The sequence below is a fragment of the Balearica regulorum genome, chromosome 7 (assembly GCF_011004875.1).
Source record: "Balearica regulorum gibbericeps isolate bBalReg1 chromosome 7, bBalReg1.pri, whole genome shotgun sequence".
NCBI lineage: Eukaryota > Metazoa > Chordata > Aves > Gruiformes > Gruidae > Balearica > Balearica regulorum.
In genome coordinates, this window is record NC_046190.1 from 23,187,271 (window position 1) to 23,200,057 (window position 12,787).

General features: G+C 41.3%; 1 protein-coding gene across 1 annotated transcript in view; it reads right to left on the reverse strand.

Moving 5' to 3' along the window:
• Positions 1–495: 495 nt before the first annotated feature.
• The window catches only part of USP54 (ubiquitin specific peptidase 54), an 80,855-nt gene continuing 68,563 nt past the window's right edge, over positions 496–12,787 (reverse strand). Inside the window, 6 exon segments of the mRNA XM_075758499.1 lie at positions 496–1,933; positions 2,671–2,857; positions 4,370–4,510; positions 6,075–6,193; positions 8,582–10,038; positions 12,261–12,453. Of these exon segments, the coding sequence (XP_075614614.1) occupies positions 1,275–1,933; positions 2,671–2,857; positions 4,370–4,510; positions 6,075–6,193; positions 8,582–10,038; positions 12,261–12,453 (2,756 nt within the window). The 3' untranslated portion in view covers positions 496–1,274.

The window sequence follows — 12,787 nt, forward strand, 5'->3', positions numbered from 1 at the left end:
CTGCGCGAGAACTACGGCAGCTCCACTCCCACGCTCAGGACAAGCAGGTAACAGCACCCTCCTGCACATTTCTGCACAACTTCTAACCACACACCGGAAAGCGTCCGCAAGAGCAGGAGTGCAAGTGACACTTCTCACTACACCAATCATTTGTAATGACTCTTCTGTGCAAGAATCCTACCTGCATACACTGCCATCTTGCACAGATTCCGTAGTTTCCCCTCCAACAAAGAAGCCACAAAGTACTTTTCAAAGGACACTTAACTACTGTCTATTATGAGGGGAAAGTTAAGCACAGAGTTGTGATGAAAAACATCAAACCCAGGGACAAAATTACACATGACCTCCAATCTAACTAAACATTACATAAACTTTGTTAATGATCTAGAATAAACAATTTACTCTTGTTTGTTAGTGTATAAGAAAATAAATCAGCAGTTTCAGGCCAATAGATGAGTAAAGCCAAATAGCAAAGAAAGCTCATACACAGACAGGTAAATAGAACTATTTTCATAGATTTATTTGGAAAATACTTACAAAAGCAAGTATGTTTGACACTAAAATAGTTAAACTTATTCTGTGTTTACATTGGTGTAATTAAGCGTGCAGCATTAACAGTCTTTTCTGTTTGAAGCATTGTTAGTTTGCCTTAAGGAAGTGGGGAAAATTCTGGTTTACTGATGAACAAGGTCTCCCTGCCACTTCCTCAGCAGCAACTACAACTGTGATCTCTGCCTGAGATCTCAACACACTGAAACCTGGGTGTGCTTTACTAACTGCCAGTCTGCCAAGTACAGATTTACTGGAACTTGGAAGGCAGGTCAGGTTTTTTCCCCTAGGAAGAAATGAGGGAGAAGGAGAAGAAAACAAAAGGATTGGGTTTTTTATGTAAAGAATTTACCAAAGCTACATTTCATGAGAGAGTCCTTAAAAATGTCCTTTTGTTAGTGTCCATCTTCCTTCAAAACACGCACGTACTTCTGAACTTACCCGTAAACCAATGCCCCTGAAGCTCACCATTCCTATAGCACTTTTTTTGCTAGGAGAGGCCAGGACTAGAGTAGCTAAGATTCCCCATCCAGACAGCAGTTCAGCAGTGTCAGAAATGAAATACAGTGCAATTAGTTTCCACATACTGTATAGCTACATTTTAAGACAAAACTGGCACAGACACTGATTGAAAGAGTTTGCTGTCTCCATGTAATCCATGCTCTGGCAACAGCTATAGACTGTTCTCAGAGCAGTTTATCAGGGCGCATGGAGTGGATGGGATCTCACCAGCCATTATTTTGCATGCTGCCAGTAGCTGCTGCTGCTCGAGCCAGCATATTTCTGTGTGCCTCCGAAGCAGAAGAAAAAGTCCCATCCATCACATGCATTGGCAGCATTCGCCTTCTGCCAGGCTGAGGGGTGTAGCTGTTCTGTCGCCAGTCTTCTTCCGGGGGCATATCAACTCTCCTTGGACCCGGGGCCTTAACGCAAGAAGGGGGCACAGGACAACCTTGAGAGGCACCGGGATCCCAAGAAGGCTCATATGGTATTCTTAAAGTGCTGTAGTCTGTGCTGGCTGGTAGCCTGCAACCGATGGCATAAGATTCATGCGTTTGATGTTGCAAAGGCTGCTGGAGGAAGCCTTCCTGTAAACTCTTGCCTGGCTGGCCAGCATGTTTCCCCCAGAGCATTGTTCGTTTATCTGGTAACGTGGCTGTTTGCCTGGCAGGGTAGCTCGTGTTCAGCCAACGGCCAGAGACACTTAATGCTCCACCTCCTAAATGCGGATTAACAAGAGGCTTTTGCCCCTGGGAGAGGGTGCCTTTGGGTGCACAAGGGAGACTCCCATAGCTCAGTACCACACCTGGGTAGTCTTCACCTTGGAAAGCTTCACCCCTGTCAGGCACAACCAAAAGTTTCTGGATGATGTTCTTCTGATCTCCTGGGGGGGGGGGGGGGGAATAAAAACAAATTTTGCTTAGTTATATTTTTTGTTTCATCCTCTCTGAACTTTCAGCTGTGGCCAACAGGTGACAGAAGAAAAACTAAATCACTAGTACATCCAGTTACTGGTTGACATGCAGTTCTGAACAAAAGCTAGCTGTACTCTTTCCAGCATTCACTTTCCTCACTGCATTTCCTCCTTATCCTACCAGAGCTGCTGTCACAGACTTCAGATGATTTCTTTAATAGACTTTGTGGCATCAAAGAGGAGCCCAACAAAATATTTCAAGTCTGGTGGATCAAACCGGTTTTGATGGCTGTCACAGGGAAAATAATTCTCATGCAGGAATTAGTTATTTCTATTGGCACAACTACATGTGTGATTTGCTGGAACAAGTAGCTTGCGGAAGTACTCTCATACATGACAAGGTGGTGGGTCTTACTGCTACTTTTACACTAAAGAAAATACCTCACAAAAATGTGAATACAATTTTATATGAAGTTATCATTATGATAAATGTTTCCATAAAGATTATTCCCTTCTGTTATGTCCGCTTAGCATGCGATCATGGAATGACTCAAAAGGGCATAGAAGAAAAAGAATGTGATTTGTCCTTCCAGATTTCTGGAAGAATTCAGGCAGATGGTGAAACACCATTATAAAGATCAGATCTGAAGAGCTGCATTTCAGCAATATTTCTGATCGTGAAGGAGGATGAAAAGTCCTGTGATTACCTGATGGTTTACGTGCCTTGCCCACCATGCTGGGCATCAGTACATCATGGGGTAGGTGCTGCACCTGCTTTGGGTTGTGCTGGGGATCAAAGGGAAACACAGGAGGATCATGGGGGAAAGGAAGGGAAGTGGAGCTGGAAGAACGGTGGCTGGTGTCCACTGGCATTTTCCTCATATTTGGTGCTTCCTTTTATAAAATGAGAAAGAAGAAGAAAAGAACATAAAACGATGAGTAAACACAGAGTTGGGTTGAATCAAGCAAAGATGGTGTTGATCCAAGGAAAGGGATGAGTCACCAGAACAAAAACATGCATCTGTATGTGAAAAAGAAACACAAATCAAAACTGCATCAAGCTAGCAAGGCTCTTTCTGCAGTGGTGGGCTACTTAGAAGGATCATTTGACTGGAAATATACCACAGAGAAAAAGCCAAAACAAACACAAACCACTCATGGAGGTTTGGTTCACAAACTGAATCCACAGAACAATGGCAGGTCAGTCAGCACTGGAACTGCCATGCTACACAAACCATGAAGTAAAGAAGGGTATTGCTGATCCTTCCTTCCTATTTCCTAGCAGGCTTTACTGAAAGCTCTGATTCCAGGCTATGACCAGATTGACCTGTTACAGCTGAAGTATTTCCCAGTGCTGTACCAATTCCCTCTATTAGGAGGCACCAAGCACAAAGCACGGATGGCTGAATGGCACAACGACTAACTTGAGGAGTGGTGACAGACAGCCATCCCATCAACTGCTTCTGTTGTGGGGATAAAACCTTCAGCAGAGGGGGGTGTTGGACAGCTAGAGGTTTTAAATTGCTTCTGCCAGCACCTCCAGGTATGCGTTAAAGCCCTCAACTAAAGCACACTGAGGAGCAAACATTCAGAAGTTGACATATTCTTAGTTTGTGGTACACAGCAGAAAGAATCACACTAATCAGTTAGTTTAACTAAGATTTCACAACTGAGACTCTTCTACACTTATTATGCAGTTGGTTTCAAATCAAAACTTAAGCACAGTTTGCACAAAATTCAATCTAAGCCAAATCTTCACATTGTATCTGGCTATGTTGCTAAACACCAACAATAATCTGTTACTGTTTTCCTCACTGGCAGTTTTAATTTGCACCTAAGACTACTTAACAGAGATCACAAAGAAAAAAAAAACCAAACCCACCAAACCCCAACAATCTCCCTATTTTTAGTTACTTCCTGTATGTAACTGGCTGCATGTAATGTACTAAGTCTTGAATTGTCTCCCCTTTATGCTTACTTCTACTCTCTAAAAACTCTACTCACTGAAAATACCCACAAGGGAGCTGCAACTTTCACATGGTTAGTGGTGTCTATTTAAAATCATAGGTATATTAGAAGCTTTCTTGAAAATACTCTAAGTCAACTGAAAAAAAAAGTTTATACTGGATGTCTTTGTATACTGGCACGTAATATTAGCTCACATGCTTACCAGCTACAGCAGGTACTACTCTGCAATGACTCCTGAAGAAGATGGCTTCGGTAATTAAATAAAAGAACATTCTTCTTCCAAAAAGAGAACAAAAATTCACAAAGACAAGCTTTCATCCTGGCTTATTATTCAGTTGTCTGCTGTCTTGTTTGTTAACTACTAAATGCAGACAGAGAAAACAGCAACCCAACACACAGACGATGGCTCTTTGGAAAGCTGTACATCATTCTACTTACAAAACTGTGAGAAGAGACCAAGGTCTCTTCTCTGTTTGAGATGACTGTCCCACTGAGACTGCGAGCAATGCGACGGAAATTCTCTGCACTGTACATTTCCTCCTCTTCTGGTTCCCTGCTATGTTCTCCGGTATATGTGACCTGCACATAACATCACACATTTCAAAAAAGGCTCTCCATAATATCAATTTTGTATAATAATTATAGAGAAGAGATCAATATAAATCTAATAGACTACTTCAATGAAACTCCGTGATCTTTTCTTTTTTGAAATCATTCATTCAGGTACTACCTTGAAAACTTACAGCAAATGGATGTGGTGATTAAGAATATTATTCCTTATAGCCTTTCTTTCTTTGGTAAATATATACTGACTGATGTGTCTAAGTGAGATTCACTCTTTTATAAATATCTGAAGCCTGGACAAAAAGTCTCTATGGGATGAATGTACCTGAAGGACTGACTGCTGCTACAGGCATCACTGCCCCACAGGGATAATCATGGCTGCAATTGACAGCCATCCTATGATAAAGTACTACAGCCTTCTCATAACAACAACAACAAAAAAATCTAGTATTATTTAATTTGATTATTTGATGAGTGCTGGAAGTTTGTTAATCTTATATTAGCACGGGAAATGTTTATTCCTCCTTTCTTTTCCTCTGTTCTACATAAGCAAGACCATTTAAGCTCCCTTTAGTAAGTATGGAAGTATTATATGAAGTGTCATTTCCCCTTGAAAATACCTGAATGTTTTCATGTACAGGCACTGACAGGTCACTGCCAGTTATTTAAACAGTTTCGAGAGAAGAAGAGAGAAGAAGAGAGAAGAAGAGAGAAGAAGAGAGAAGAAGAGAGAAGAAGAGAGAAGAAGAGAGAAGAAGAGAGAAGAAGAGAGAAGAAGAGAGAAGAAGAGAGAAGAAGAGAGAAGAAGAGAGAAGAAGAGAGAAGAAGAGAGAAGAAGAGAGAAGAAGAGAGAAGAAGAGAGAAGAAGAGAGAAGAAGAGAGAAGAAGAGAGAAGAAGAGAGAAGAAGAGAGAAGAAGAGAGAAGAAGAGAGAAGAAGAGAGAAGAAGAGAGAAGAAGAGAGAAGAAGAGAGAAGAAGAGAGAAGAAGAGAGAAGAAGAGAGAAGAAGAGAGAAGAAGAGAGAAGAAGAGAGAAGAAGAGAGAAGAAGAGAGAAGAAGAGAGAAGAAGAGAGAAGAAGAGAGAAGAAGAGAGAAGAAGAGAGAAGAAGAGAGAAGAAGAGAGAAGAAGAGAGAAGAAGAGAAAAAGCATCTTCTCCCACTCTGAGGTGACCAACTACCAATTGTGGCAAATACCAAATTATCCCCTCCTATCAAGATATGTAGTGACACAGCAAAAAAACCAAAATCTGTGCCCCTGCAAGTGAAAACATCAGGAAGTAGTTATTGTAAGTTGTGATGCAAGGCAGTTCGTATCAGTACATTCAAAGAGACTAGATCTTAAATTTTTCAGGGGTATGTTCCTCAGTCAGAATTTATAAAATCTGATTGCATGCAAACTACGTGTAGCATGAGTCACTCATTTTTTAGCTAATGAATCTTGAACTAGACTGCACTTAAAATTCTCTCCAACATTAGTATCAGTGACCCCAGTACCAGTTTCATTATATATTCAACTTCTCCCACTATAAATTCTTTCACTTGCACATCTCTCTAGCACATCTTCAGTAACAACAAGTCACCTTGGAGACAGAAGAGACAGTGGATCCACACAGACTGCGCTCGATCTCTGCTGTTGGGGTTTTCGAGACACCCATGCCAGCTGTGGCATGCGGCTTCCTCACACTCAGGTTCACAGAGACTGGGAAGGAAAATGCTATGGTTAAATTCAGCACTTGATTGCACATTATGGCATATTTCTGACTATCTTACATCTGACTGCAGGAAAGACAGACTGACTATCCACACAGAGGGAGAAGTCATCAGAGGTCCTCTGAACATTAATACATAAGCTAACTCCCAACATTTCAAGAGGAGACAGTCTATCAGCACACTCACATCTGCCTCACTTGCCCTTTTGCAGGCTTCTGGGGAGCAGTAAATTGAACTATTTAAGAGTTAAGTGATTAAACTGCGCACCAGCATTTGTTTGATACAGAGGTGAGATAGTTTAAGGGGCCTAAAGGGACAGGAAATCAGCTACCAGGAGCAAGTTACCTAAAGTTAACTTGGGATAAATAAGACTCATCAGCTTTAAATTCCCCACACATTCTCACCTGCTTGTTCCCACCCAATGCCAGTTTGTCAGCCATTTTCTTGTGCTGGTTAAATAGTTAGGAGTGTTATTTTTAACTAGGATTACTACATTCACTTCACTTCAGCGCAATCCCCACCAACCCTTATAATCCTACAATTTCTCATGGAACAGACAGGCAGATCAATGGCCTAAAGAAAATGGTCACAGGGAATCTCTCCATAAAGGAAGAAAGGCGATGTGCTGGTAACGACATTTTCTGCATTGAGCTGGTGTTTGGAGGATCAGGTATTTGCTTTAATCTCTATTGTAAAGCTCTAGTAATCAAACAGAGGCATTTTCACCATGATTCTGAATGCAAAGATCTGACAAAACCAGTTGATATGAGGCTGAAAGCTTAAACAGTTTTTGCAGATGAATAGGTAATCCAAGCTAAAAGTGAGAAAGAGCTGTCCTAGACCCACTCAGGTGATTTTCATCCAGTTCACCACAGTAGATGCATGGGTTCAAATTTTTTGGTTTTATACAGAATTTACAGAAATTGAGAAGAAGCATCTGAAAGTCACAGCAAACCAGAAGATCTCAAACACAAACTTCACTTTAGAAGAATATCTGAACCTCATATCCTTTATGTATGTACTGGGAAAATAGGCAAGAAAAGTGTCAGCCTAAGAAACAGTGCACTTGATGACAGAACTCTGATGTTCCAGCCAACTCTAAAGCAACTGGGCTCTATCCTGTCAGATTTCCAGAAAGAGCTTCCAGAATCAGTATGCTAAGTAGGAACACGTAAGACCTTCTGATTCAAGACCATGCAAGAGAGTACCTGCAAGGTTGTGAGGTCAGATCTTGCCTAACTCTGAAAGAAAACCAAAGGACAAATGGGAAATGGCTACCTTTGGATGTGTCACTTGGTCTGCTAGTGGAGTGCAAGACAAGAGAGTTTCATAGAAAACTGGAGCTGCTGAATAAAAACCTGTTCAAAAGTTTACTGCAGTATTCACTCTGGGCACAGCCAGGCTTGATTTGTCAGAAACAATGGAGGCTCTGCTTCCAGGGCTGCAGGTAGGGGAAAACCTCTCTTGTATATGTATTGCAATATATATATATATCACGTATACATATATATACACGTATATATATCACTTTGGTACCAATCAAGTTTCAGGCTGCTTTGTATTTGACCAGAAAATTCATAGCTAATGCTATGACATGGATCATAAAGAAATTTGCCTCACTTGTGCCAAGCAGAGAATCAGTGTTGCCCTATCTCAGGCAAGAGATTAGATCAGCTTAAGTGGAACCAAACTGCTGTCATCAGACTCTAACTGAACGTCTCCAGCAACAGCTGGATGTTCTCACCAACAGAACAGAATCTGGTCATTTGCTTTCAGCACCAACTAACCTACAAGGTCTCAAGGATCTTAATGCAGATTGTGTGCCCCCAGTGCTGCTTTCACAAGTAATTTTCCAGAACTTCAAGCAGGTAGTCCTTAGCAAAACACAAGTTCAATTCTCATAGATCTGGAAACCCTTTTAAAAAGTTATTCCCCTCAACCAGGTACAGACTAAATTCTCAGATACAATACAATCAGTTAAAATTCACAAAAGTGGACAACATTAACTTCAGGCATAGAAACAGTTTAATAAATTCCAGCAGTGATGTAGGACTTTAAAACAGCAAAATTCAGCAGCCTGACCTAAGCAGCTAGCTCCCTACTTAAAAAGAGGATCAATTATTTTTACGTTACTCTTTAACAGATGTCGCTCTCTGTTTGCCAAGATCAACAGCTACTCTACAGCCTCCCCAGGCAGTGCTATCACACTGCTTCTCTACCTGTACAGTTAGAATGTTTTCAGAGTCCACAGCCTGAATCTTTCTGCATCTGTGCACAAATTCATGCCTGTTTAACTAAATTGACTGGAAAACATACCTCCACCTACATTGGAGTACATAAGCAGGTCAAGCAAGAAAAATAGCTGCATCATTCTTACCTGATTGGTCAAATGGATACCTAGCACTGTCCTGTCTTCCCAAGAAAGGCCTAGTGGCCTGAGATACCTGCAGACTAGTCTGATAGAGGGATTCCAGTTCTGAGAGCTCCTGTTCTGTGTCTTGATTCCACTGTGGATGCAGATGCACTGGGATCCTGCTCAAGTCATCTCCAACTGCTTTCTGATCAGAAAGGGGTGGACTCCTCCCAGGTACAGGAAGCCATTCAGTATTCTTATTAGCCTTCTGAGAACTGTAATACCTAGTGACATTATCCACCCAACGGTCCACAGGCATAGAGGCAATCATGCTACTAGTAGCTCCATCATCCACCTGTTTCATTCCTCCATCATGACAGTGCCTTTCCAGGTAGGGTGCAGGGTCTGCTACATTCTGTCCACCGCTTCTACACAGCTCTTCACTGTGAGAACAAATACTCTTAGAAGCAACATGTTGGGCACTAAAACCCTCCAAAGAAACTACCCTGTCCCTAATATCCACAGTTGAGTGTAATTTTTCAGAAGACTGGTTTTTGTTCTCTTGGTTTTGATGGATTAGCTGTCTGTAACCAGAGGATGAAGGGTTGATGAAAGATTTTTGTGTTAACTTTGGAGACTTCTCATCCTGACACACTGCAGCAATCCAGCCTTTTTCATGAGTACCTTTTCTCTGGGAGACTGCATGCATTTTCTGAAACTGCTCTGCCAAGGAGCGAACATGTCCCTTTGTACTAAAAGCCTCAGATTTGCAACCTCCTGCTGTGCCATATTCATCCTGTGAGGGTAATAAAATCTCATGGCTGTTTGCTCTGGAGTACTTATTTGTGTTCTGCAAAGGATCCAAGGAGCACTGCTGTGTAGGGGATGAAGTTGCAGGGCTCACTGCATGATAGCCCCCTAAGTGATCAATGCTGGGCTGCACTGGAGAGCTTGCAAATTTGGAACAAGGACTGTGCTGGCTGTCCTTTTCAGGAGATGCTGCTTGTGGTGGATGCGGACAGGGAAACAGTGTAGGCAAAGACCCGGAGTTTACTGTGTTAGCCTTGGATTTGTACTGAGGTGTGAGAATAGGCGTTATGTTATGGACCTCTTCTAACTTGCTGCTACTGCAGCATTCCCTATAGTCTTTTGTCCCTGTGACTGTGGTGTCAGCAAATTCCACACTATGGTGGGCATCATTCTCAGTTCTTGCAGACCTCTCTGTCAGCCCTTGCCTACAGGGAAAAGAGGGAACTCGGTCATGAAAATCAGCAGAAGCAGACTGGAAGTTTGGAGAGATCCTGTTGGATGGATTGCTTTCAGAAGGGGGCAAGGAGGAAGACTCTGGATATAATGATGAGTGCAATTCATGGCAGGAAGCAGGTGGGTGGAAGAAAGAACTGGACCCAAATTCCACTTCTTTGTTGGGTTCCAGTGGTAACTCCTGGCTCAGCAGTACTTGGAGCGGGCCAGTCTGTTCACTAAAACACACAGAAGGGTACATGATTAGCAGTAGTCATTGCTTACGTTTATCCCTAGGGTGCAGAACTCACACTAGGTGACATAAACCTCAATACACTTTGATAACTGTGTTCTGATGAAGACTGTGCATTTATTCAGTAGATACATACATGTTAGTTCTTTGCTTCTAATCGTGATTTCCTACTATAACTGATCTACTGAATCCATATCATATTTTTATGAATTTTTTGCTACAGTTAGGCTCTATATAAAGTATTCCTGCACAGCACCCTAGGCACTTTGACCAGCAGACTGAGCATGTGGGTAGGGATAACTGTAAAAATAATAAAAATAGCATTTATATAAAAGTAAAACAACTGTTTCCAACATTAGTGTCTTAGATATTTCTGAAAATACTTTGGACACATTCATGATCTAAACATGAACTGACAATATTTCCCTCTCTCCAGGCAACTTCATGAAGAATAACTGGACAAATGGAAGGAACAGGTTGAAATTTCTCTCGTATCATTGTAATCTGATCTTTGAGATATTTCTCTAACACATTAAATAAAGTTCAAGCTAAATATGTAACTATTATTTTTGTAATAATTTGTATTCTAAGTACACTTCTAAAAAATAACTTGTATTCTTTTACATACCAATGCAAGAATATTCTATCCTTGGGTCATACACGTCCTTGGCATTTCTCTGCATTTAGTTAGCATTTAATATGCAGACAGAAAAAACCAGTACCAAGTCCATGTGCCTGTGAGAAAATGACTGGCTACAAACAGCTCCAACAGAGAACTTAAGGAAACCTGTAACATCATTGCTTTGTTCCCTCCTTGAGATGCATACAATGAAAGTTATCATGAAGACCTAGTTGGTGCGTGTAACAAAACAACCTTGTCAGTGAGTAATTGCAAACTTTGCACTGTCTACAATGTTATTATATGAAAGCAAGAGTACAGAACTCTGGCTATGAATAGATTCTTTTCATTGGCTACAATATTAACATTTGTTGGATATAACTTTTTGCAAAAGTAACGTTCTTTTCACAGAGCAGCAGTGAGCAAGTTCAGCATTAACAAAATTAGTTTAGGAAGTCCCTTTCTTTCATTTTCTCAGAATCTGCCAAAACGTATAACTGCATTTCTCCTATAAAAGAGGATATAATGGACCTCTGACTGACAAACAGATCAGCCCTCACTACATATAATTCAACTACTGCAGGAAAAGAAAAGAACATTATGAACTATAGCCTGGCAGGTGTGCAAATTACCTGAGTTTCAGTATATAGCCCTATGTGGCATTTAAAAAAAAAGGGGGGGGATTCTCATCTGAGATTTCATCTAAGCTTCTGATAATACAACATGTAAGAAAAGGGAGAGGGAAGAAAAGTAACAGTTCAAGAAACAGCCTAGAAATTGGATAGGGATGGTCTAGTGCTAGGAGGGAATGGCATGGGAAGAAAGAAGGATTAAGCTGCATGCTAAAGAGGGTAGGAAGAAAGAATCAGTTACAGCAGAGTTAATTATGCTATAGTTAAAGTCAGTATGGAAGAAAGAATCATGAAGAGACACTGAAGAGGCTGCTAAGGCAGGCTACAGGATGCTGGGAAGCACAGAAAGAAAATGAAGAATGATACAGCATCAGGGACAGTAGTCAAGGTGACAGGATCAGGATCCAAGAGTTGTACCAGTGCACCACTAGAGAAGTGGACTAGAAAAGATGAGTGTACTTGACGCTTTTCAAACTACTGAGCACTAAAACAAGCTGGTTGCTGTTCCCAACATTAAAGCAGTTATAGCAAGATTTTTCCTGTAGTTCACTCTTTTACTGAGTCCCAACACTGTTCCTGATTGTAAACAGTTGTATATTTCATCCACACACACCCCGCCCCCTTTTTAGCCAGCTTATTGTCTATTATACTCTTCCCCTTGGTGCATAAAACATCGATGCTGCCAGGCACTGACTGCTACAATTCTCTGTCACAGACCACGTTTTGAACACATGCACATTGAACTATGCTATAAAGAATGGGGGAAAGAAAAAAGGTGGTACTTGACCATCTTCAAATAGGATTTAGCCTAAAGAAGAAAATAACAGGGAGTAACAGTGTAGGATTTGGACTATCCAAGGGAATATATATATATATGTATAGGTTGCTATTTATTTCCAGACTGCACTGCTCATAGATGCAGCTCAGATCTGGGTCTAGGTGATATACTTGGACTACCTTGTAGACTGGGCCATGGTGCCGCCCTGTGGTGGGTGGCAGGTTGGCGGCGGCAGCGGCTGCGATGGCTGTTGGTGCTGCATGCGATCCTGGAGGCTCCGGGCTTTTCGGATACTGATTTGCAGCTTCTTATCGACTAGGGCTCTGCTGTGAGTGCTAGCGCTGGCATCATGCATGGCAAGTCTTAGTTTAGCTAAAATGCAAAAGAAAACATAGCAAGAAAACAAACAGAAAAAAGGAATAAAATTGAAAAAAAAAAAAAAAATGCAGCAAGAACATAAAACATGGACCATGCAAATACTGCCAAAAAAGAGTTCACAAGGATGCTACTGTTTCCATTAATGCACATTCAGCTTAGCCAGGTGTCCAAACACGTTAATTGAAACTAAACCAAAATAAAGTAAAACAAAAAAAAAAATTATCCATGTTTTAGCCCAACTTCTCATCCCCTTCACACAGGCTCTTTCCAACCCTACCACATTGATGATTCATTCTGTCATCTACCCTCATCCTGTATCCTCCATACC